The 23,836-nt window shown below is 41.7% G+C and overlaps 1 protein-coding gene and 1 long non-coding RNA gene across 39 annotated transcripts in view; both read right to left on the reverse strand.

Moving 5' to 3' along the window:
* The window catches only part of ARHGAP12 (Rho GTPase activating protein 12), a 76,050-nt gene extending 59,605 nt beyond the window's left edge, over positions 1-16,445 (reverse strand). For 12 of the 38 annotated variants that reach the window (XM_086863074.1, XM_086863060.1, XM_086863051.1 and 9 more), the window contains exons 1-2: positions 16,333-16,445; positions 9,701-10,451 (exon numbers count right to left, since the gene is read on the reverse strand). In XM_086863074.1, coding sequence (XP_086719200.1) covers positions 9,701-10,369 — 669 coding nt within the window. In that variant the 5' untranslated portion in view covers positions 10,370-10,451; positions 16,333-16,445. Of the gene's footprint in view, positions 1-9,700; positions 10,452-11,341; positions 11,460-11,627; positions 13,732-14,387; positions 14,582-14,929; positions 15,023-15,303; positions 15,405-15,567; positions 15,735-16,332 lie in introns of those variants that run through there. The other 26 variants (XM_086863029.1, XM_086862969.1, XM_086862941.1 and 23 more) reach the window with 13 other exon arrangements.
* A 4,414-nt stretch (positions 16,446-20,859) lies between these two features.
* Positions 20,860-23,324, reverse strand: LOC147655946 (uncharacterized). The gene is made up of 2 exons (XR_015279244.1): positions 23,166-23,324; positions 20,860-22,311 (listed from the first exon to the last, which is right to left on the reverse strand). It is a non-coding gene; the product is annotated as an uncharacterized LOC147655946 (long non-coding RNA).
* Positions 23,325-23,836: the final 512 nt, after the last annotated feature.

The raw sequence follows: 23,836 nt of genomic DNA on the forward strand, positions 1-23,836 counted from the left end.
ACTACTGAAAATAGAAGTATTTGTTCCTTGACTGTATTTCTTAGTCTGTTTCTCTCTACTTGCAGACAGTTTGTTGGCACCCAGTATAAGGACAGAAAGCCTGAAACATTCAGCCATGCATTTCTGCAGTTTTTCTTCCCCTTTATTTTCCTTACACTACCAAGAATGTCTTTCATTTTCAATAACAGCTATTTCTGTAAATCAGCATCTAGAAAAAGAAGTATACCTTTGTCATTGAATTTTGTGTTTCTATGTGAAAATGTTAAAGTAAATCTGCAACTACCTCTTTACTTCAATGAATATTAAACCAGCAATTTTTGTTTCAGGCAGTTAAGAAGATATAAAAAGACTCAGTATGTGTGGAATTTTATTTACTTTATAATTCTGAGGCTGCACTCAATCAGATCCAACTACACCAAGGACAACACAGAAGGCTAGCTCAGGGTTCAACTCACCATGATGCTCTGAGAAGCAAAGCAGCAGTTTATGGACAGACAATAATGATGTGAGAGAAGGATAAGCACACAGAATTCCTGAGCCAATCTATGGGCACAGAATTTAAATACAGCCCCTCAAACTACTTTCCTCAGAAAATTTATTGCAAAGAAAGAATTTGTCAGTGTGGTACCATCTTAGCACAATGCTCACTACAACTGTTTTAATGAACAGCACACCAAAGACCTGCACCAGCTGGAAAGAGCTGTTTTACAGTCATCACAAATGCTGTACAGGGAATCATCAAACCTTTGGACACAATCTGCTCATCTCTGAAGATTTACAAAACAAGAACAATACAAGAGTTTAGAGCTAGATTTTTAGGACAGCACTTAGGATTTGGATTTTTCTGGTTTTCCATAAAAGGAAAAAAAAACCCCACAAGCCCAAGTACATACCTAAGTTTTGCTCATCTGATAGTTACAGTAGCAATTTATGAACGAGCAAAAAGCAAAAATGGATGCAATACAGTTTTTACATATATAATTAACTGAAAAGTAAACAAAATTTAAAAGTAAAATTTATGCCTTGGTGGATCACAACTTTGTGAAACACTGAGACAGGTCTCTGAGACCGAAGCATGGAAGAATAAAAAGAAAAACCATATGAAGTTTCACTTCCTTCACACTGTGCGTCTCCTCAGGCAGTCACATAAGCGTGACCCTTCAGGCTGGCAAAGGCAAGGAGAATGAAAGGCAGTGAAGCTGAAGGCTGTAGCTTTTCCTGAGCAGGCTGCAGTGGGCGACTGATGAGGAGCTGCCACAGGCACAAGCGAGCAGATGAGCTTGGTGAGAGGATGATGAGCAGAGGGTCAGAGGGACAGCGCCCTGCGACCACCAGGCCCCTGGCAGGGCCACGCTGCCTCTGCTCGAGCTCCTGCTCCCTGCCTAAGGCAAGGCAGCCACAGAGCCTGGCTGTGAAAAGCTCTCCCCTGGGAGCAAGCACTGCAGTCCTCTGGCATAGCTCGTGGGCATCAGCACCATAGAGTAACACATGCTACAGCAGGAAAAGCACAGAGCCTCGGGGAAGCATGAAAATGCCATTATAAGTTAGAGTGCAGCACTCGGGAGGGATGAACAAAACAAAGCCACAGCCAGGACAAATGGACCTACCTGGATGTCAGAAAAAAAACAGTACTGATGAGTACATCTCATGAAGTTGGGAGGAAGCTTGAAGTTAGTAGTCCCACTATATGAGGTGTTAATCAAGATCAAAGCGCTATCAAGAAGTAGAGCACCTGCCCGTTTTATATTGTATCTCACATATGCAGAGAACATGGGTATATACACATATACCCACACACACATTGTCCCCTGTGCCTACAGCACAATGCAGTTATGCATGACAAACATCTATCAGCTTTTCCAGTTGGATGCAGATAACCAAGAATTAATACGGATAACGCCAAGCATGTTGATAAAGCTTCAGGGCTGGGGGCAGGAATTAAGTGCCTTTATTCAATTTCAACAGGAAAAGCAGTCAAATCAAAGTCACTCAACAACCTCTACCACAACACTTTATTGCAGGATAAAGCTTCTTCTAAATACTTAAAAGACAGTAATTGTGTGCAACATGGGAACATTTCTGTTGTACCATGAATTATTTCCAAAAACCATATCCCAGTGATCTTTCAAGCTCTCTAGAAAATGAATGTGCATGCAACATTACTAGACATGTTGAACAACCAGTTGAGAGTCCAGAAAGTTTGTTAACTGTATTTTTGTTTTTATCAGACATACCATTTTATTACAGTATTGCATAAGTACACTTGTTGCTTGAGTCCCATCACATCAGTGACAGTAAAAAGGCAAGTGTGTCCTCAGGTCCTTCAGATCTGCTGACTTTGCACTAGACTGCGACTGCCATAAAGGAGTTACTTACAGGCTATTGACACACTCGTCACAATGCTGCCTAGGCCAGCACCACCACCTCCCTGCAGCACTGGAAATAAATATTTGTAGAGCCAGGTGGTGACTAGAGCAGCAAAGTGATTCAGCTGAACAACAATCCACAAAAGCAAAAGATGGCAACTGTGTAAACTATACGCCAGCAGAAAACAGACATAAAACTCTGCTCTTCAGCATTGCATTTAAACAAAATACAGGGAAGTTACTTAATTTAACTAGGTGATCTGAATATCATCCAGAAGCCTTAGGCAAATCATTTTAAAAGGGAATAGTTAAAACTATGTTATTTAAATACAAAATGTAATATGTAATTTCAGATTTAAAATAGGAGTCCAAGTTTCTAATCATGATTTTGATTATAAGCAAAAGGTGAAGCCAGATAATTTAACATCAAAACTCAACATAAGCAATAACCTAAATTCTTTCAGCCAGCTCCTCAACTTCTAGCTTTCATTTACAAAACTTATCAGATGGAAAACTAGAATGAACTAAAATACAGACTCTAAACACCTATGCTAATCTTCACAGCATCACTGTACACAAGCTCCAAATCTCTTGTCAAAAGCATTTACAAAGACAGGACGAAATATCAGAAGATGGGGGGAAAATATACCAGAATTAAGGTTGCATTTTAGTTCTCAACAATCCCTCAGACATTTCAGCAATAAACAGCCTAGAAGTCAGGAGTCCTCTGCAGCACTAAACATGTACCCACTCTCATGTAAGATTTTTGCAAAGCCTTCACAGAACTGTTCCATGTTTCTGCTTGTGTTTTTCACCTCTTCTATACTGTTTTTAGCACTATTGCCTCCTTTTCAAGATGAGAGAGGCTGGCAACTGCACGTTATTTAGAATACAGGAACACCATGAAATCGTCATTCTGCATTTTCCTTTTGCACCATTTTCTACTACTGACATTCTCTATGATTGCTTGTATGCTTCTCTGCACTAACCCAGCACTTTCATATCTACCAGAAAAGAACTATAATCTACTAGAAATCTACTGTCTTTCCCAAGAACTAGGTCAGAAGTCCTTTCAAGATAGGCTAAATTCAAAATTGATACAAGTGTTCTAACAATATGTTGTCCAGTTACTCACAATCACAGAAGTCATTTGAAAATCCTCAGTTCTTACTATCCTGAAAGACTGTTTTGTCCAAAAGTATTGCCCTTAGCTTTAGAACAAACTCCACATAAAGAGAAAACCCATCTGTCTCTATGGCTTTTAAATCAAAATTACCTGGCAAGGCACGTCAGAGACTTATCAGCTGTTTGATACTAGATATGCACAGATTTTGCTTTCTCTTTTTTTAAGCACAAATGTCTACTATTCCAGAGAGCTGCCTAAAAAAAAAAAGCAAAAAGTGTTCTGCATTTTATTCTACAGAGTCATACGTTCCCTGATGTTTTGTCACACTGCTGTGAAACAAATGATACTTTCTTTAGGATTCTACAGAATAACAGCACCTTTGTTCTATAGGCAAGCACTGCAGTATTAAACAACTGCCTAGATCGTAACCAGGTAAAGACATAGCAAAAGCAATTGTTTGTACCCATTGTTGTACCCATGTGAGAGAATAAGATATGATCAAATATTCTCAAAACAGTCTCAAGACTAGAGTTTTACCTATTACAATCTTTTCTGTGTCTGGTGCTTCCCTACTTCAAACGACAGAAGCACTGCCAATGAGAAAAAGCAAGTTCCCAGTATCTCCAGCTGCTTCCAACTTAGGCAGCAGTGAGAGACAAAACACCCATTCCTTTTCCTAGGGCTGCTTTCCTGTTTAAGCATTTACTCCACCATCCCTAAAGATTCTGTCATCACCCTGCTGAGGCTGGCACTTGGCACAAATTCAAAAGAAACGGCAGGTGGGACAACATGCACCAAAACTCACACATTGCATACTAGAAATAACACTTTTTTAGACAAAAACAGAAAAATCCAATCCATATTATGACTTCTATGCTTCATTTGAAATAGGAAATTCTACCAGGATAAAAGTTTATTCATCTAAATCAGTGCCTTCAAAACTTCATCATTTTCTGCATTAATTTAGGGCAAATAGGGGTGCAAGAGTCAACAGACTGTGCTGGCACTTGCAGAATTTTAACACTGCACTAGGGGTTTGTTTCAATTCTGAAAGCACAACACCAAACTGCATGTACCAAGTAGATCTGTAGCTTATTCAGCTGAGCACTCCAACACCAGTATTAAAACAAGCCAGTCAACTAAAACCAACTTGTCTCACAGGTCATGATTCTCTGACAACTGCCTCACACAGATAACACTTGTGTTTGCTGGTTATTTTTTTAAGGAAGGCCAATCTGATTTGCAACAGGGATGTTCAGAGAAGCACATGGGATATGGGCCATAGGCAGCATTAGTGGCACACAAGGGCTGCTCAATTTAAGGCACCTAAATCCAGAATTACTCACCTGGACTGAAAGGGAGAACTACCTGCAATCTGACTTACATATTAAAACTACAGAGACAGAACTAATCACAAACAGCACACTGTAAAGTGAAACTATCCAGACCTACTGACACTGTGTAAGAAACAAAAAAAACCACATATACAAAACCAGCCAGGAAAAATATTCCCTAATATTATCTGTCCAGAACCTTTGAGTTATTCATGCAATTCAGCAAACATTTCAAGGTGTTTACAAAGTTCTAGCAGCAACTACTGAAATTAAAGAAAAAATAAATTAAATTTATGTTTTATAAAACTCCTTAAATTATAAAGCTTTTAGTTCCTTGTCATTTATTCTTCACCTTGTTATAATGTGCATATTTCAGCATTTAACATCATTAGAATAACAAATGCTGTTTTTAAGAAGTTAAGAGATTAAAGGATGGTACTTGAAACATAATTCAAACTATTACATTATATATATCGCCATGAATCTGCAAACATGCTCAGTTTTATTAAGAAAAAAAATCTTCCATGCTTCCTTCATACTGCCAAATTATTCATCTCTTGGACAAATGAATGAAATTAAAAATCAGCATGAAATTTCTTACCGTAGAAGCAAACTGCTTCTGTGCCCCATAAAACAGTGACAGGTATTTATTTCAGAGGTTTAATGTTACACCAGCAAGGCAGTCTAACACTAATGATTTGCCACCAGTCTTTCAACTAAATGACAAAGCCAAGAATGCCAAGATCTCCAGAAGATACACTCTGACATCCACAGAAACACAAAATATTTGGTTTTTCTGACTAAAAACCTACTTCAATCCCACAGAAATCGCAAAGGCAAGAAAGAAAGAGCTCTTTAAGATCTTTACTACTCAGAATTAATCAAAGCAAAACAGCCATCCTAGTGGTAATCCCCTTTAGTGCTTCACAGTTTATGCAATAGTCAATTACTAAAGAGGATGAAAGACAGAACAATCTTTGCAAATAGGTCACTGCCTATATTTATAATGATTACAACCAACCTGCTGCTAAAAGTAACTTTTAATAAGCATAAAAAATAACATTAAGACAGTGCCATGTATTTACTCTTAAATACATTCTGTCTCCCATTACAAAAGAGGCAGTAACACGCATCAGAAACAAAGTTATTTCCCATAGATCATGCATTAGCATTGCCAAAAGCAGATTTTAATTTCTGTCTGTAATGATTTTATTCCAAAGTATCATCCTCAAAGATAAGACCTAAACATTCTTGACATGACCTCTGAACTTACCCAACTCTTTCCCTGTCTGCACACCTTCTCTCTCAAAACTTGTTAGGAAAGCAAGCATTGCTCAGGGTGCTTTTTAAAGATCACTTTTAATGTTGCCTTCTTTTGCTTCAGCTTTTCCTGCCTGTTTGTCTGAACATGTAAGTCTTTTTTTTTTTTTTTTTACTTCAGAACAATTACTCAGGTCTCTGCTCCCACTGCATACTGCTCAGACATCTCATCTGCTTCTTTCAAGTACTGCCCATATCTGCTAAAGAATCACTCTTTCAGAATCTTCCTTCTTCCCCACATCCTTAGCCTCCTTACCCTTTCCTTGGGATCAAGACATCACACCCGATACCGTTTTCCTAAAATTCTATTGAACTTCATTGATTCTCACAGCTTTGAGTGCCACCATTGTCTCAGCTGTGCATTCACTCAAACCATTTCATTCAGTTCCACTTTGACCTGCAGTTACTGTCAACAGCAGAGATTTAAATCTGGTTAAATTGAAGCTTGTTTCCTCTCAAGCCCTACCTCCTCTAATTACCTCCAGCCTACCTACAGTTCAAGTCCATAAACATATGGCTCTTACAACGCCTTATCCACCCGAGTGGCAACCAACAGTTGCATTTTCTTTGCATAAATGTGAAGAATGTTCATTATCCAGTCCTGATGTTTCTCTTGACTGACCCTTTGCTACATCTTCATTAGCAAATACTTCTGCTCACACTGCCACCTCTCTGCCTTTCACATGTTTCATCTGCTAAAAATCCTTCCTTTATACATTGCTTTGGAGGCTCTGGATCTTCCAGTATGCTCACAGCCAGCAAGGCATGACTTCAACACTGTACAGCTGCAGAACCTGAACTTCATTACTGGAAAGGAGGAGGAAGATAATCTTCAGGGAATAATGTAACAATTTCTTAGAAAGATCTCACAAGAGAAGCATTCCTCTATCTCATATATTTGTACTCAAGGACAGTGAAAACATACTGAAGGTCAGGTTAAAGCTGAACACTGTCAGCTCAACCCCACCAAAAAATTACTTACGTTAAGGTATTATTAAGGTAATTCAACCTTCTAATCCTACAAATTTAAGAGAAAACACCTGTAGCTTAGAGTTTATTATAATGCAGACTGCATAAAACTGAACTCCACAGCAGGCAGGGGAGGGAGAAGCAGTCAGTCTTGTGAAGTGAAATCCTGTTTGTGCGTGAAAGCCAGGAACTTGATGTTCTCACTAAAGACTAAGAGCAATAAAAACAGCTTTCTGAGCCATTAATTTCTGCACAGCTGATTTCTACTAAACAATGCTCATTATTGAAAGAATTCTAAAAAAACTGCCAAGCTGTTCCAGTGAGAAGGCTGGCACTCTGAACATCTAGACTGAGCTAACGGTGACATCAGTTCTACCACTGCTTTAATCCCCACGGCTACTAAATGTCAAACATTTTCATTGTATTTAAAGAGCTTGTGATTACGCTCGATGAGATTAAGTTACAAAATAAGGCAAACTGCAAGGCACAGCGAGCACCCGCACTCTTGCTGCCCAAGATTCTGATAATGGCAAGTTCTTCAGTAACATCAGTCATACTGCCAAGCACTTTCCACAGCCAAAATGCAGCATATTTAGTATTTGTTATTCTTAAACACTCTGAAAACTCCCCCCACTTCATATTTCACCTAACACAGTGTCTACAATACATGCACTGCTGCCCTGCTCAAATACAAATCCGATTTATAATCAGTTGTAGCGTTGAATAAAGTATGGTGGGGAGGGGGGAGAATGGTGAAAAGATTAAGTGTCACTGCATCAAGCAGCACAAAGTCCAGTGGAAACTGAGCTGCAGGCTATATATTTATTATTGACAAAAGACACCCATGTAATTTTAATTCCATCTGCTTTAGAGAAGGAAATGCATCAAATTATAGTCAACACAGAAGAAAGAACTGCCCTACCATGTAATATAAATTTTAATGTGGTAAACTATTTGAAGTAGGATACACTTTCTAAACATTCCTTGGTATTTTCATAATTTGTTTGGCAATTGATTAATATGGCAGTAACATGCCAACACACACTTCTAAAATAAATATCTAGTAATCACTTTATCATGCCAAGTTCTAAGTGGTTCATATCAACTCCACTGAGCTAGGGCTGTAAAGAAAGTGCAAGAAAACTCACGGATTCTCACACTGCATAAGAAAGACATCGCTGAAGAAATAAATTAAAATTCAGCAATCCTATTCATTCCATATTATTTGGGGGAGGGTTCACAAAGTTAAAACATAAAATATACAAATATTACAGACATAATGTCTCATAACTATAGAAACTCTGAGTATAAAGAATGAGGCCAAGAATATAGTAGGATATTGAAAAGCTACTGATTCTGAGTATTTCAATAAATATATATACTTATAGTTGAAGATTCTGTAATTCACTTAATCAATTTTGTATCTTTAAGATCTTCCCATACTGACTCGTTCCTAAGCAGCTTTGTCTTCATTGTTTCTTATTAGCAAAGTACTGATTCATAGCTCTCGATGATAAAACTTTCCATGTCTAAAGTTAGCATCAAGTTTGATTTGAGATCCTCCGGTACAATGAACACATGCTAGCAAGTGGGATTTACTGTAACAATCAGTTTTTATCCAAGCAAAAACTGTTTCACACTACAGATTAAGTTCAAGAGTAGGGAGCTTTCAACAAAATTTAAAATAATTTAACATGTCCCTCCAGAAAGATGGGGGAGGCAAGTGTGAGGTGGGTGAATTATTTACATACACACATATATAAATATATAATTATGTGTATGCACACATACATCACTGGTTTAAGAGCAAACCTGGATTACAACAGACTAATTAACTTGGTTACCCGTACCAGAAGTGACCTGATTAAGTCAGAGTTCTAATCTTTTGATGGGGGTGGGGGATGCCTGTTAGAAAAAAAAATTAAGTGAGAGAAACTGCTTTACCAAGGACAAAGGCTGTCAATGCTCAGTTTTAGCCTGAAGTAGGAGTACATCATTCCTGAGATTCTTCCATACTAATTAACAAACTCACATGTTTTGAGTTTTAATCCAGAGTAAAGTTGTGAGAAGCAGAACTGGCAGGGCTGACTAATTAAAACAGCCTACAAATAAAATTATGAAGCCAGAAATTAAACTCCATATAAATCTTAAGTGCAATTAAACCCACTAAGACGTTAATATACAGTTCTTACGTTATCTATACACATTTAGGGAAAACTGACAGTTAACTACCACTATTTCAACAAGAAAAATCGTGAGGAGTTACGGCAGTAGGCTTCCTTCCTCCGAAAGAAAATATAACCCAAATTCAGTGTCCTATTAAACCAATCTTAATACAGAAACACTACTGTTCTTTAACTTTAAATCACAGAATAATGTAAATGGAATCAGTTCCCATAGCACAGTAATTCTGCAAGGACCAAACACATCAACTGTTTCAATTTTAGTAACAATTTTATACTGAGGGAAGAAATTTTTATTTAAGCAATTGGAATTTTTTGGTAGTAAGTCTCAAAATGGCAGCAGACAATCATGGGAATAAGAAAAGAAAACAAACCAGACATGGGGGCAATTTTTTAGCTTACCTGCACTTGTTCTGTGGAACTACTACTGAGTTCATCTCCGGACTCCGAATCTTGGTGAATTTTTTCTGAGCCTTCTCCTGCTGAATCACAACATTGTTCATGCAAAAAGCTGGTCTTCTCTATTTCCAAGAAATCAGGGCATGGGAAATGACCCATGGAAATGGTTCTAAACTGATTGGAAACCTTGGGAGATTGCAATTCATTGTTAAGTTTTCCATTGTTCTGGGTAAGGTCCAGACTCAAACCAAAAGTTTGACAGGGGCTACTGCTCGGTCCCAGATTTTGATTGGCATCTCGAACTAAGCAAGACACTTGAACTGGAGAAGATTTTCCAAAACTAGAAAGCTCTGGTGACTTATTCACATTTTCTGTTGATCTCTGTAATCCATGTGTCAACTTCAAGGTGTTATTTGGCAGCATGCTTGCCTGCTTCACAGGTGGCATCAGTGCTTTACGGGGTATTTCCTTCACATATTGTGCTGGCACATAAAAGGGTTTGGAATTTTCGTCTCTTTTGACTTGCCACCAATCATCATTAGTCTTTTTCACCAAGATGTATTTCTCCCCTTGCTTGATCACAATTTTCTTGTCCTTGGCTTCATACTCATAGTCGTACTCCACTTGAATGTAAAATTGTCCTGGAATCATCTTCCCACCCTTATCAGCCATTTCTATCTGAAAGCTTTCACCTTTTCAGACAAAAGGCAAGCAACATTCTGTTTCGGTGTTATTCTCCTGCTAATGTTCAGAGCTGTAAGGAAAAAAAAAGTATATGTAATCAAGTGGCTGGCTGAGAGCACTTTGGAGAAAAATAATTTTTACAAAATCCTGCCTATTCAACTCGTATCAACCTTAGACTAACTGATGGAAAAATGCAGTATATTCAGATATCTTTCTCAGTGTTGAAATAGAAAATCAGTAGGTTTGACCCAACCTAGGTCAATGAGCTAACTGTCCTATTCACACAAGCCTCCTGCTAGGAAGTGCCTCATTAGCTTTATTAATTAATTATTTATTGTTTCTATTATTTAATCACATTGACTCAGATCAGTGCCCCCTCCCCCAAATCCCTAATGATCAATCAATCTCTTGCTTACATACAGGCTTAATTTCTTTGTGAAACTCTGTCACTACACTAGTTCAAATCAAAATATTCCAAGGAAGACTTATTTACCTCACAGAAAACCTGATCTAATCAAATGTTTAAGGGCTAGATCTTAAAATGCAAACAAAAGCCTCAACAATGACAAAACAGGACTATGAACCAAAATGGGTAATGAAATAATCAATAATACATGAAAATTCTGAAAAGTACTTTTCAGCATCTTTATACTCCAAACAACTGCTACGGCATCCACACCCATGAACAAATTCTATTTAATCATGTAGCATCACTGTCCAAATTCATGGGTGGGTAAGCATTAGTCTTGCCAGCTTGCACTGAAGACAATATAGTAAATTAACATGAAAGGTAGGATTTTTAATCTTGAAAATCAAAGCATGTAAGATCTCCATCAGTCACATGAAACGTAGCAGAATTCAAGTAAAATGCTGCCATATTTAATCTTGTAAAGATTAACAAACACATTTTTATTTTTAAATACGTGCTTCACAAACGAGAAAAGTTGCATAGAAACTTACAGCTCTGCAAGTTAAGACTTTGTGATGAGATTTGTAGCCTTTACCCTGCCACAAAGTGGAACTAATGCAATTCCATGCAGGCACACACACGCAGAGTGAACTCGGCTGCTAAATGGGACTAAGGACAGAAATAACAACAGACAAGAACTTCTGGGGAGATCTAAACCAGAAACCACTCAGGACTGTTCAATTATTTTGCCATTTCTGTTATTTGATCTGAGCCTTGAAAAAAAATACATTTGCCACTGAGAGACAAAGTAGAAGGTAAAAAGCTAAAGTATTATACCAAGACAGAAGTGCCCATCTTTAATCTGCATCTCTCTCCCACAGCCCATCTTCTTTTGCTTCCAAGAAGCATTTTCAAGAACCACCGTTTTCAAGGCTCCAAATAGAATCACAGAGTCAGATTTGCAATTTCATCAAAGACTTGACAGAAGGAACGATGGTACCACATTCAACAAAGCTGACAATAGGAACACAAAGCAGTAGAAAAGAATGCCAGGATTCTGGTGCTTACTCCCTTACCATAAAATGGTACATTGACATTCAAAGTCTATTTACAGCCTCAGTACAAAACAACCTGCTTACCTGCTATTCTACATAAATAGGTGTTTTTAAGTGCAGCTCTGCAGTTGTTTAGCAACAGCAGCAGAAGATAAACATGAACAAATTGCAGCCATTCCCACTCTCTTCCTAGTTTTGGAAGCTCTGCCATTCAAATGCTGTTTTTTCCTTCTTAGCAAACCTGACTCCTTCCAACACTTCTTCAAAGCTGCTACCAACCCCCTTCATGGCTTCCAGGTCAGACACCAAAAAAATGCAAGTCTTACCAAGCTGCAGTCTACCTCAAAGCTCTGTTACCTCAAAAAGCTGAACCACAGTACAAGGATCCATTCAGAGTCTCTTTCTCCCACACAGAAACCAAAAAGAGAACATAAGCCTCTGGTTTCCCACAGGGCCATCAAGTGTTTAAAAGCTTGGATCTTTCATTCCCCTTTTGCTGGTTCCCTATGACTATTTATTGAGAATGCACACTTAACATTTTTCAAGACAGAAAGGTTCAACAGGTTGCATGTTATGTTTAAAAAAAACACAAAATTTTGAATAATACAAGTTAAGTAAAACAGAACTGCTACAAAAATAGCTCAGCCCACTTCAGAAGTCAGTTTTGCAGCCTAATTCTTTTCCAAAAAATAACAACAAAAAAGAAATAACAAAAATAAGTAGCACAATTTCTGGTCTTTCATCCAAGCTGCAAAATTATCAAGTCAATAGCAAACATTTGGTAATGTTGAACATATGACTAAAGAGAGACAGGCTGTGTTCAGCCAGAACACTGAAACAGTTTTACAAACAGATCACATCATCAGGATCAAGCAAGGCTCTAATTCTCCTCCTCAACCCAAAAAAGCAAGAAATATGTATGGTATAGTTGGGAAATTAACCCTGTAGATCAGCAAAGGACTACCACAGCCATGATTTCACAGATTGAAATGCATTAATTTTTGTTTTGCTTTAATTTTTTTAACAAAGCCCTCATGTCAGAAAGGGTAGACTGCCTGTACTCTCTGTGCAGCCCAGGGGAGAGCCAATTGTAATGCCCTTTCATGAAGCTATCTCACAGAACATAGAACACAGTTTAAAGAGCCATGGAAGCCTTGGTCAAACCTCTGCTGTAAGGGGCTCACAACAATGCAGGCGTGAATGCACAACACTGACATTTGGACTACTGACTTCACTGTGCTACTAGTCAACAACTGCAGTGATACAGCATGTCAGTCCCCGTAACCTCACAGTACTTTTCATTCCTTACCATTTACCTGTCATGCTGGATGGCACCCACCTTAGTAAAGAAGGTTGAATTACTCTAATTAGAGAATTATAAGAATGAAAAATCATTTACTTCCACAGAGAACATCTGTAAGCTTTCATACCTTAAATAAAGTCTCAATATCTGATTGAGAGATTAATAACAAGTGGCTTGACTGAGAAAACCTATTCATGAACACCAAAAAACAGACTCAGACCTCGCTTTTCTCCTGGTGAAGAAAACCCCAATCGCTACTGGCAAGTGATCCCAGGTGGGTCACATCCCCAGGTGGACACACAATCCACCATTTCAGAGCATTCCCGCTGTCCCAGGGGAGCGGAGCCTGGCGGTGACAGGCCCGGCTCCGGGTGCGGCAGGCGGTGCGAGAGGCGAGCAGGGCTTTCACCCGACACGGGGGCAGAGATCCCTTCGGACTCCGGCTGCCGATGGAACCGTTCCCATCTCTTACTCAGCTAAGGCTGAGTAAGGCTGGCAAACCCTGGGTGTTCGCAGAGGTCAGCTCCTCCCTTCCCCCACCCCTCCGCCCGCGGGCGCGCCCCTGCCCGGCCCGGCCCGGCCCGATGGGCCCCGCTGCTCCCGGCCCGGCCCGGCCCGATGGGCCCCGCTGCTCCCGGCCCGGCCCGGCCCGATGGGCCCCGCTGCTCCCGGCCCGGCGGGCTCCGCTGCTCTCGGAACCGGCCGGGCCCGATGGGCCCCGCTGCTCCCGGCACCGGCCCGGCCCGACCCGATGGGCCCCGCTGCTCCCGGCACCGGCCCGGCCCGGCCCGATGGGCCCCGCTGCTCCCGGCCCGGCCCGGCCCGATGGGCCCCGCTGCTCCCGGCCCGGCCCGATGGGCCCCGCTGCTCCCGGCCCGGCCCGGCCCGGCCCGATGGGCTCCGCTGCTCCCGGCCCGGCCCGATGGGCTCCGCTGCTCTCGGAACCGGCCCGGCCCGATGGGCTCCGCTGCTCCCGGCACCGGCCCGGCCCGGCCCGATGGGCTCCGCTGCTCCCGGCCCGGCCGGGCCCGATGGGCTCCGCTGCTCCCGGCCCGGCCCGATGGGCCCCGCTGCTCCCGGCCCGGCCCGGCCCGATGGGCTCCGCTGCTCCCGGCACCGGCCCGGCCCGCTCAGGGCTCCGCTGCTCTCGGAACCGGCCCGGCCCGCTCAGGGCTCCGGGGAGCTCTCCCCACAGCGGGTGCACACGCAGCACCAGGGGTTCCGCATGCCATCACTTGCCTCTAGCCAGATTTTTATGTGCGTCCCCACAGAAGGAGATGGTTTTTATCCAGACCCGATGTGACAGCTCCAATCACCCTCAGACAGGCAGGGTTCGGAGAGCTGCAGGTCCGCTCCGAGCTGAGCCTTTCCTGGAGCAACCTAAACCCTGCAACTGCTGCACCCTCACCTCCTTACAGCACCCAGTCTCAACTATTGAATGATGCTCTCCCGATGCAAATTCTTGAAAGAAGCACGGTCCTAAGACACAGAATCATTAATATGATCATATATGGTACACATACAGTATGCTCATGTATCGTATGAGAGATGATCACCTCTACCTTCAGCGTTATCCTAGAATTCAAGACTTTCCCCCTTCCCACCCTCTCTTTTGAAATTATCAGGCACGCAGCATTTACTTCTCATCTTCCAGAACCAGGTAACTGAGTCTCGGGAAATAACCGAAAACACTTTCTGGTATTTGTTTTACTTTCCTCTGGGAAAAAAAAAACAAAAACAAAAAACCAAACCCTTACTGAGGACAGGGAATTGTTACTTACTTTCTAATACAAGCAGATGATAAGGTGTTAAAAATGCTACTGAGTCTTAACGGATCGCCTTAAATTTCTTTGTATGACCTTGTTCGCAGTGTCCTACAAAGCAGAAGCAATTGACTTGTGTAATCTTTTTCCATTTTCAGCATCAAACTTCACCCACTACTGAAATGAACCCTTCCGCAGTGCTGATACAGAAATAAACTCAATTATGAAGGCTAAATTAAAATAAATTCTTAACAGTTCAGGCCAGATGAGATACCCTAGTGACACCTCAGTAGATTCCACGATTCGGTTTCTCCCTGGGCAGTTTTCTTAGGGGCTCAGGCTGTATCTGCATGGGAGACCGGTCTCTTGTCAGACTTCAACCCTATTCATACCTTTCTTCCCAAGGGGCAGCACTGCTTGTCCAGCACACCTGACTCCTCAGCCAGCATTTTCACGCAGACCAGTCCTCACCGACGCCTCTAAGAGCCTCCCTCTGCAAGGCGTGCATTTAAAGCATGCAAAAGTTGCACACAAATGGAAACAACATATATAACCAAAACACAGACAACTTACAACCTGTATGAAAACAAGCTCAGCCCTTCACTCTTTCCTCAAACAGTTACAAACCGAGCACTACTTGCAAGTAAACTACCTACCCGGAGCTCACACGTCTTTAAACGCTAGAGGCATAATAAGCAACCATTTAATAATTGCCCGTGACTCAGAGCACTGAATAAGCGATGCATTTTAAACAAGTGTCAGGACAACTTTTCAGCGCCGCTGCAGCTCCCCCCCGCCCCCAGGCGAGCTCCCTCGCAGCCCCGCTCGCTCCTCGGCGCGGGCTTTTGTTAAGTTGTTGTCTGCGAGGGCTGGATATAAATAGCGCGGCAGAGCCGCCCCGGCCCAGCCAGCCCGAGTTGCCGCGCTCAAGTTCCCACAAGGGCGGCAGATCCCCCCGGCCCGGCGGGGGCGCCCGGGAAGGGCGGCGGGGCCGCCGCTGCCTCCCTTTGTCTCCCGCAGGTGAGCGGGCGCCGCTCGCACACGGCAGCGCGGGCGGCCCGGCCCCGCCGCCCGGCAGCGCGGCCCGCGGCAGCGCCCAGGTGCGGGGCTGCCTCCCGGCGCCGCCCGCGGAACGGAGGAGCCGCCGCCGCCGGGGGCAGCGCGGGGCGGCGCCGCCCGGACCCCCGGCGGGCGCGGGGAGCGCTCCGCGAGGCGCCCCAGGAGACGGAGGGCGGGAGGGCGGCGCCGGGGGGCTGCGGCCCCGTGCGCCGGCCCGGGCGCGAACGTGTCCCCGCGGGGCCACCCAGCCCTGCCCGACCGTCCCGGCGGCGGCAGCGCCGCGCTCGTCCCCGTCCCTGTTCCTGTTCCCGTCCCCGCGCTCCCCTCCCCGGCGGGCCGAGGGGCGAGGCGCAGCCACCCACCTGCCGCCCGGGCCCCGCTCCGGCTGCGGCGGCTCCCGCTCCGCTCCCGCCGCGGCCCCGGCCAGTGTCGGCTCCGGGGCACGGCGGCGTCACCGCGGGTCACGTGCCGGGGCGGGCCCGGGCGGGGGCGGGGCGGGGGCGGGGCCCGGGCCCGCCCGGCCCCCGGTGAGAAATCGGTGATCGCAGCGGGCGGTCCGTCCGTGCTGCTGCCCATCTCAGCCGGGGCTGCTGGAGCCACGCCAACAGCTCCCAACTGACGTGCCCGTGTGAAATACCCAGGCCTTTCTGTCCCTGCCGAAACCGACAGTGAAAACAACAGCCACGCACCTTCCTCGCTGCATACAGGGGTCGGTCTCACTCTGTAATAGATGATACCTGAAGAAATCTCGTTTTTTAAATAGTTGCCCAAAGTAGTCCTTGACATTTATTTCGAGTTAACTGGCTTGATGTCTCTTACTATATTAAAAAAGTTTTCAAGCATTGTTTGAAAATATTTAAGTGGCCTTCACCACATTTTCAAATTGTAAATAATCTTATCTTTCTCTTTGAAAAAGCAGTATCTGATTCTCTTGGTTGCAAAGATAACCTTGAAAGCATTAACTGACTGTAACTGATACAGTAGTATCTGAATGAATCTGCAAACAGCCTGAAACAGTGGCTTGGAGATGTGTAAATTGTCTGCACTCTATTAATCTAATGAAGGGGAATGCTGGTCTAACTTCTTCTTTGACTATTTTAACACACGGAAGGAGGAAGGAGACAGTGAAACCATCAAAAGGTGGAAAGAACTGGTTTGCTGAGGGAAGGACGAGCAATGGGAAAAGACCTGAGAAGTGCCAGCAAAAGAGAGAGAGAAACAGACTGTAATTGAGGAAAAGATGAAATCAGCATCAATAGGTCTAATTGAACATGTGGGCATATTTTCATATGAAATTGCAATCTGTCTGCAACTTCCAATATTGATATTTCCTTGAAATCTCATATATGTTATACAACAAATATGCAAGACAAGTAGAAAACACTGCATATACCTTAAAGCTTTTTCTTCTCAAGCCTCAATACTGCTGAGAATGTCCCCTTGACACCAAGGATCATTTGACTTTGGGCTGTCTGTTCACAAAACACAATTATTAAAATTCTGTTGGTGTTGTAAGGCTGATAATACTGTCACACCCACTCATTCAGGAGTCATTCACAGAGTCTGGAAAAAACAGAGTAGACACCATCATTTCTATTGTAAGGGAAACAATATCTTGTATATAGATGTCCATTATTTATCATTAAAAGGCAAAAGAAATTTTTTGTGTGACAGGACAGTAGTTTTTTATTCATACACACTCTCTTGTAAATTACGCATAGGTGAAAAAGATAAAGAGTAATTCTTGGATGTTTTTGTCTAGTAGGATCCTATCTGAATGCCCAGTTTTGCAATAAAAAATACTTGGAACATTTGGGTACCTCTGAATAAGCTGACTGCATTTTACCTGCTGACATGCCTGAGGTGTATATAAAAGCATCTCAAAAATCAGTCATAGTAACCACAATGTAATTATCCTTCTTTAATGCCAAGGCTTCACTAGAGCGCTGCAGGATACAGCATTAGTGATTCAGTCTGAGGCACTCTTCCCTCTGAGTCAGGGTTGAACCAATGGTCCCACATAAGATCAACAAGCATAATAGAGCTGAAGGTGCCAGAAGATATGTAATTTTGAGTCCCTGCCCAAGTGCAGTCATGAAAGATTCCACATTACAAATAAACTGTCCAGCCCAAGTCCCAATTTTAGTATCTGTTGTGTATTCTGCCCATGAAGGATTTCTCTGCCATTTCAGTGGAGTAGAAAGAGCTAAAGTTCACAACCTTTACTCACAGAACTTGTTTTTTCCCAGAGATGTAGGAATGCTGCCATACTCATTCCTTAGATGGGACTACATGTATATATTAGCTGGAAACATCCAGTACATGTACTGACCTCATGAACCCCAGACTGAAAGGACTGCCAACTGTAATTGCTTTATGTAGTACGTGCGAGATATGGTAGAGAGTACAGGACTCAATTCATGTATCTATTGGTGTTCTGACTGTTCTGTATCATACCTGGCACACAACAACATCAATCTCTCTCTTTGTAAACTGATTCCTTATGAAATGTCAGTGTTTGAAGTGTCTGTCCATTCTATTACGCCAAACCTTCAAAACCTTTGTCCAAATTTAACTGTGTTTGCCAAAAGGGAGTTCCCTTAGAGGTAGTTAAGCTCCCACAAAGTCTGCGGAAGCAGTCAGCCATATAGAGGTGGAGAAGAATCCACATAAGAAAGTGACATTATAAATGCTGCAACTGTGGGGAAAAAGGTGATAGTTACAATCTATGATAAAACATAGATCCATAGAAAACAAGCTTCACAGTTCTGAAAATTCAGTCTTGAAAAAAAAAAAAATCCATTTGTGGTGCTTGAATTAGGCATAGAAATGTTGCATTTTCTCCTCAAATTCAAAGTTCTCAATTACTAGCTTTACGTGTATAAAAAGCTGAGCCTATTAATTTTGAAGGGCAAATTGCAATTTTATTTAGTTTCTATTTTTTTTCTTCTGAGTCTATATCAAATCTCTGCAAGTTCAGCTGTCCATTATTTTATGCCTCAGTCGCAGTAATCCTAGATGTGTGTCATGTTTTAATTAATTAGAAATGCGTATCTGAGAGTGGCTGCTGCCATCCTGTTACTCATAGTGCCAGAACTGGTGTTAGGTAACCAGCAGAAATGTGCTGCTGAAAACGTGATTGGTATTAAATCTGGGTTGTTTATTCATTGTTTGCCACCCCTCCTTACCAACATAATCTCATTATGAACAGTGTTGATTCTTTCTCTTGGAAATAATCAAGAAGGCAAATACAAAAACTTTGTCATATCTAACAGGCAGATACTGCAAATATCCACCTTACTCATTTTGTTGTTTCCTCCAGTTTTGACTCCTTTTTAGAGACCTTTTCTCTTTTTGGTCTTATAACCTCAGCAGTGATATGCTCTAGAGAAACCATTCTGAATTTAGACATATGCACTTATTTTAGCAAATATTTTTAATATAAATAGAATATATTTTTATCTTACTTTTAATACTACTTATTTTATACAATGGTTCAACTTGCCTGATATAAAACACATTACCTGGGGCATCTCCTGTGTACTCTGCTCCTACTCTTGGTTTTTTGACAGCTTCCAGCCTCTCACCTCTATCTAAAAATACTCTTACCACCTACACATAGACATACAATCAATTCCTTCTTTCTGTTCTTTCTCTGTACTACAAAAGCACTTTCTTACAAAGTGCAGATGCTGTGGGCTTTTTGCATGAACTTGTCAATTTACTCCCCATCTCCTGACTCAACTAATAGATGAGCTATTTTTATTTATATAACTGTGCATTATGAGAAAAATCAATTGATGAGGGAACAACGAAAGTAAAGAATATAGAAAAAGGAACCCAGATTTCTCACGAGTTCAGTAAAGAACTTCTTTCACCATGACACTACAAAGGAATTTTCTGCCTTAAGGAGGAACTTTTATTCAGAGTTCAGAGAAGATTATTTGTGTTACTGTGAAAATCAGCAAGGAATTTGTAAAATTTTTTCATTTTGCCAGCAGATTATTTTTGCAAATCGTATTAGGCAGAGTGGACAGTGGCCAACACATGCTTTTTTTACTCTGCTCTGTTTGTTAGCCACATCACCATCGTGATCTTCAATATTCACATCTCTCTCAGAGCATCCAGTAAAAGTTCTAACAAAAATTCAAGCACACCTATTGTTTGTATTTGCAGTCTCAGTTTGCAAGTAAAGGACATTTTTTTGCAAGTATCTGATTGTCAGCCTTACTTAAGAACAAAGTGAGATTTGTTCTGGTCAAACTGATCTTTTGATTCTGCTCTTGCCACGACCTGGCTCCCTACTTACCTGTGTAGTTAAACTGTTTATCACTTTTCTCTTCTTGAGCACTGTATTCCCAAATGTATCATTTCTGTGTGGAGCACTAAAATATACCTCTGAGTCACAGCACAGATTTAAAAGTGGAGAAAAGTAATGAATAATTTTCTGACTGAATAGCTAAAGCCTACAGTCGATGAAGGCGGACACTTCTTTGTGCTATCTTGACCTAAGACCTTTGCCTAAGCTAAATCTTAGTCATTTCTACACAGCTAGTCATGTCTTGATCTCACCATGGTTTAAGCTAACAGGCAATTAATCCTTAAAATAGTAATACCTATTTTTACAAACCTATAATGAAAAATGCTCACAATCAAAGGAACAATGTAAACGTCCATTTATACCTTGGAAAATTAAAGATAGCCCCGCATAAGTGACTTAAATTTCCAAGTACCTTGTATGTTTTCTGACGAAATGGAAAGGTTGTTTATCAACCACTGATAAGCAGAATCAAAATAATGCATGGTTATGCAAAAATAAATAAAACCTAGTGTGTTTAATGTTTTGCTCATATTGAAGTTAATTTTATTATACTGTACCAAATTCAGGCTTAGAGAAGATTCACAGGGGAGTTTCTGGTTCCCCAAATCACAGAAGTTCAGAATTTACTTCAGTGCACGGGTCTGGCCTGAATTGGTAAACAACCCAGTCTCTGGTGGGTGCTCTGAAACTGGAAGATCCAACTCATACTGCACATTGCTAGTCTCATGCAACCACAGCCTCAAGGTCCAGCAGAGCTTCCAGTGGATGACCAAAGTGAAGTTATGTCAGGTTGTCTGGTTAATACTGGGTGTTTTTTCTGAGGAACATCAGAAACTGATAGGTTTCCCCTCAGCTTAACAAGCATAGCTAAAAGCAGGGGAAGTTTTGTTCTGTAGGTATCTATTAGTGTGTATCTACATCAAAGCTCCCTTCAGACTCACTGGAGCTCTATTTATCCCAATCAAAGAAGTCTAGGGAGTAGTTAATCTCATCTTAAAGTAGGCACCCATATGTGATCAGATCAATTGCACTCTAGTGTCTGCTCCTGTACTTAGTGGAAATTACTGCCACTGGAAATGGTGAATGCCAAAAGTTTTCATGTTCATAAAGAATCAGACAAATCCATGAAAAAAAAAATGAGTGACTTAGATTTTAATTTTCAGCTGCCTGAAATCAGTAATATGAAAAATAGACACATATGTTTTATTTCAGATGTTCTCCAAATTCTTTTGTTATATAGCATGATATTTTCTCTTGAAGGTATTGCCTGGTCACCATGGATTGTTCTTGAAGAAAGCTGAACTAGACAGCAATCCTGGTGGAAGAAGTTTCACTCTATTGATCCCAGTGACTCAGAAAAATACTTAATCTGATAACTGTGATATTCAACTGAGTAAACATTCTTGCAAATCACAGTCTAAAGCTTGGATGGGAATGGTCCCTTCACAGAACATGTGTGATAGATGGCAAGCTAGTCTCTCACCAAAGCCTTTGGGAGGACTGCTTTCATAGTTTCACAGTATGGATGATCAAATTCCAGCCCCTGTGACTGTGTTTAATTAACTAGTACAGATGCTGCCTTTTATTTTTCCTTCTCCAGTTCCTCTGTTCCATCATAGCCCCTGCACCAACTCTTCTGAATTTCATTCTGCTTTATAAAAGAAAAAACCAACCCTTCTGTGCCAATAGCTACTGCAGAAAGAGTCAGGTAGAAGGTCATGACATTTCCATGTCAAGCTGTGTTTCTATCTTTCATTTCTGTGTTTTGCTTCTGACAAAAAAAAAAGTTATTTCAAGTCCCTGAGTGGGCTGGTATGAAGGAAACTATGTGCTGGCTCAGAGTTCTTAGTGATTTCAGTATATCATAGCCATTCCCAAGGAGTCACTGGAGTTCAAGGCCCAAACCCCTTTCCAATTCCATCACTCCTTCGAACAGAGCTGTCTTAAGGAATCCAAGTCCACATTTTGTCTTGTTTGCTTTCTTGCAAGTTTCTCTGCTGGTTTTCCTTCCTCTTTCCACCTAAAAGTGAACAGAAACCTTTATAAAGAATTTGATTGCTCAAAGGCTGACCTAGCAATAACACCATAGGTGACACAGCTAACGTTAGTTCTGCTGTCTCACCTGCTTCTCACAATTCTAACCAGAAATGAGTCATTCCAGCTTTTCACTAGAGAGAAAACCATGGGAGAAAGTGATAAAAGGGGACTGGCTGGGTCTTTGTTATTTTCATGTGGTTTTTAAATAGTAAAATAAAAGTTTCATTAGAAAGACTAGAAAATTTTTGTGTTTTGGCTCAGCCACCTTAGTTTTACATCCCAAGCTGATGCAAAGGATCTCCTGGAAAGTTTAATGTAGATCATGGTTTGACCATTACAATTAGTCTGCAAAAAAGAAAGCGAGAAATCAAAGGCTGAGCTGGCTGTGACACTACATAGCACCTCTTTGCCATAGCTGTGGTCTAATGCCTTTTTCTCTAGCCTCAGCCATTCACTGGGCTGACACTCCCTAAAATGTTCGTGAAAACATCTTAACCTTATCAAACTCATTAAAGCAATCTCCAAACTCTCATAAAAATTGTTGATTCGTGTAATCACAGACTTCATTTGAAAAGTCAGGCTTCAATTTAATAAATGCTAAACATTTTAGAGGCTTATATCTCTTTTGAAGCTCATGAAATAAAAACATGTGTACTACATGGGCATTTTAGCCATTTCTAATTAGCTCAGTCCCTAATTAGAAAGTTTAGAGGCCTTGTGCATACTAGGTCATGACTTTACCAGTACATAATATGTTCTCCCATCTGCTGTTTTACATAACTGAGGTCATGATCTCTTCCTGCAGCATGGGAAGAAATATGGAAATATGGTGAGTACCTGTCTGCCCCAATGGCAGTGACGCTGTGTAGGATGCTGGTTTCGGTCAGGATGAAACTATGTCCTGGGAGGGAGGAGCCCCAGAGCAGCTGCAAACAGCTGAGCAAGAGAAAAGCTGTTAACACCAAGGCAGATTCACAAGGAAGCAGTGGCAGAGCTGCAGGTATCCATTAAACCACTGATAAAAGAGGCCCTCGAAGGTGCTTCCAATTATGAAATAATAGCTCTACCTTAGGGATGAATAAACTCCAAAGTCAAGTGAGAGGTGCTCACTGGCTCAGAGTTTTGTGAGCATTATGTTTGCAATTCATGAAAAGGGAGGGAGAGTTTTCAGGCTTCCTGCCTGAGACAAAAAAAGCAAGGAGGGTGGGGGGAGGGAAACAAAATTAAAACCAGGTCCTGACCAGGGTCAAAACAAATTTAAATGTGAGAGTTTTTATAGCAAAACAAAGACCTTGTAGTTTAGTTCAAATGAGGCAGAAACTGGATTTAAAATAATGTTTATAATCTCTTCCAGATTAGCCTCCTAACCACAAGAGTCACTCTAAATGGGCCACCTTTGGTCCCTCTGACTGCCACAGTTTTGGTGTACGGAAAATATATGAACAGTCATTTAAACAAAGGGTGTGAATGCTTCTCAGCCTGGAGCACTCCTTGAGGATGGAAGATAT

This window comes from Cyanistes caeruleus, chromosome 1 (assembly GCF_971803275.1).
Source record: "Cyanistes caeruleus chromosome 1, bCyaCae1.hap1.1, whole genome shotgun sequence".
Classification (NCBI taxonomy): domain Eukaryota; kingdom Metazoa; phylum Chordata; class Aves; order Passeriformes; family Paridae; genus Cyanistes; species Cyanistes caeruleus.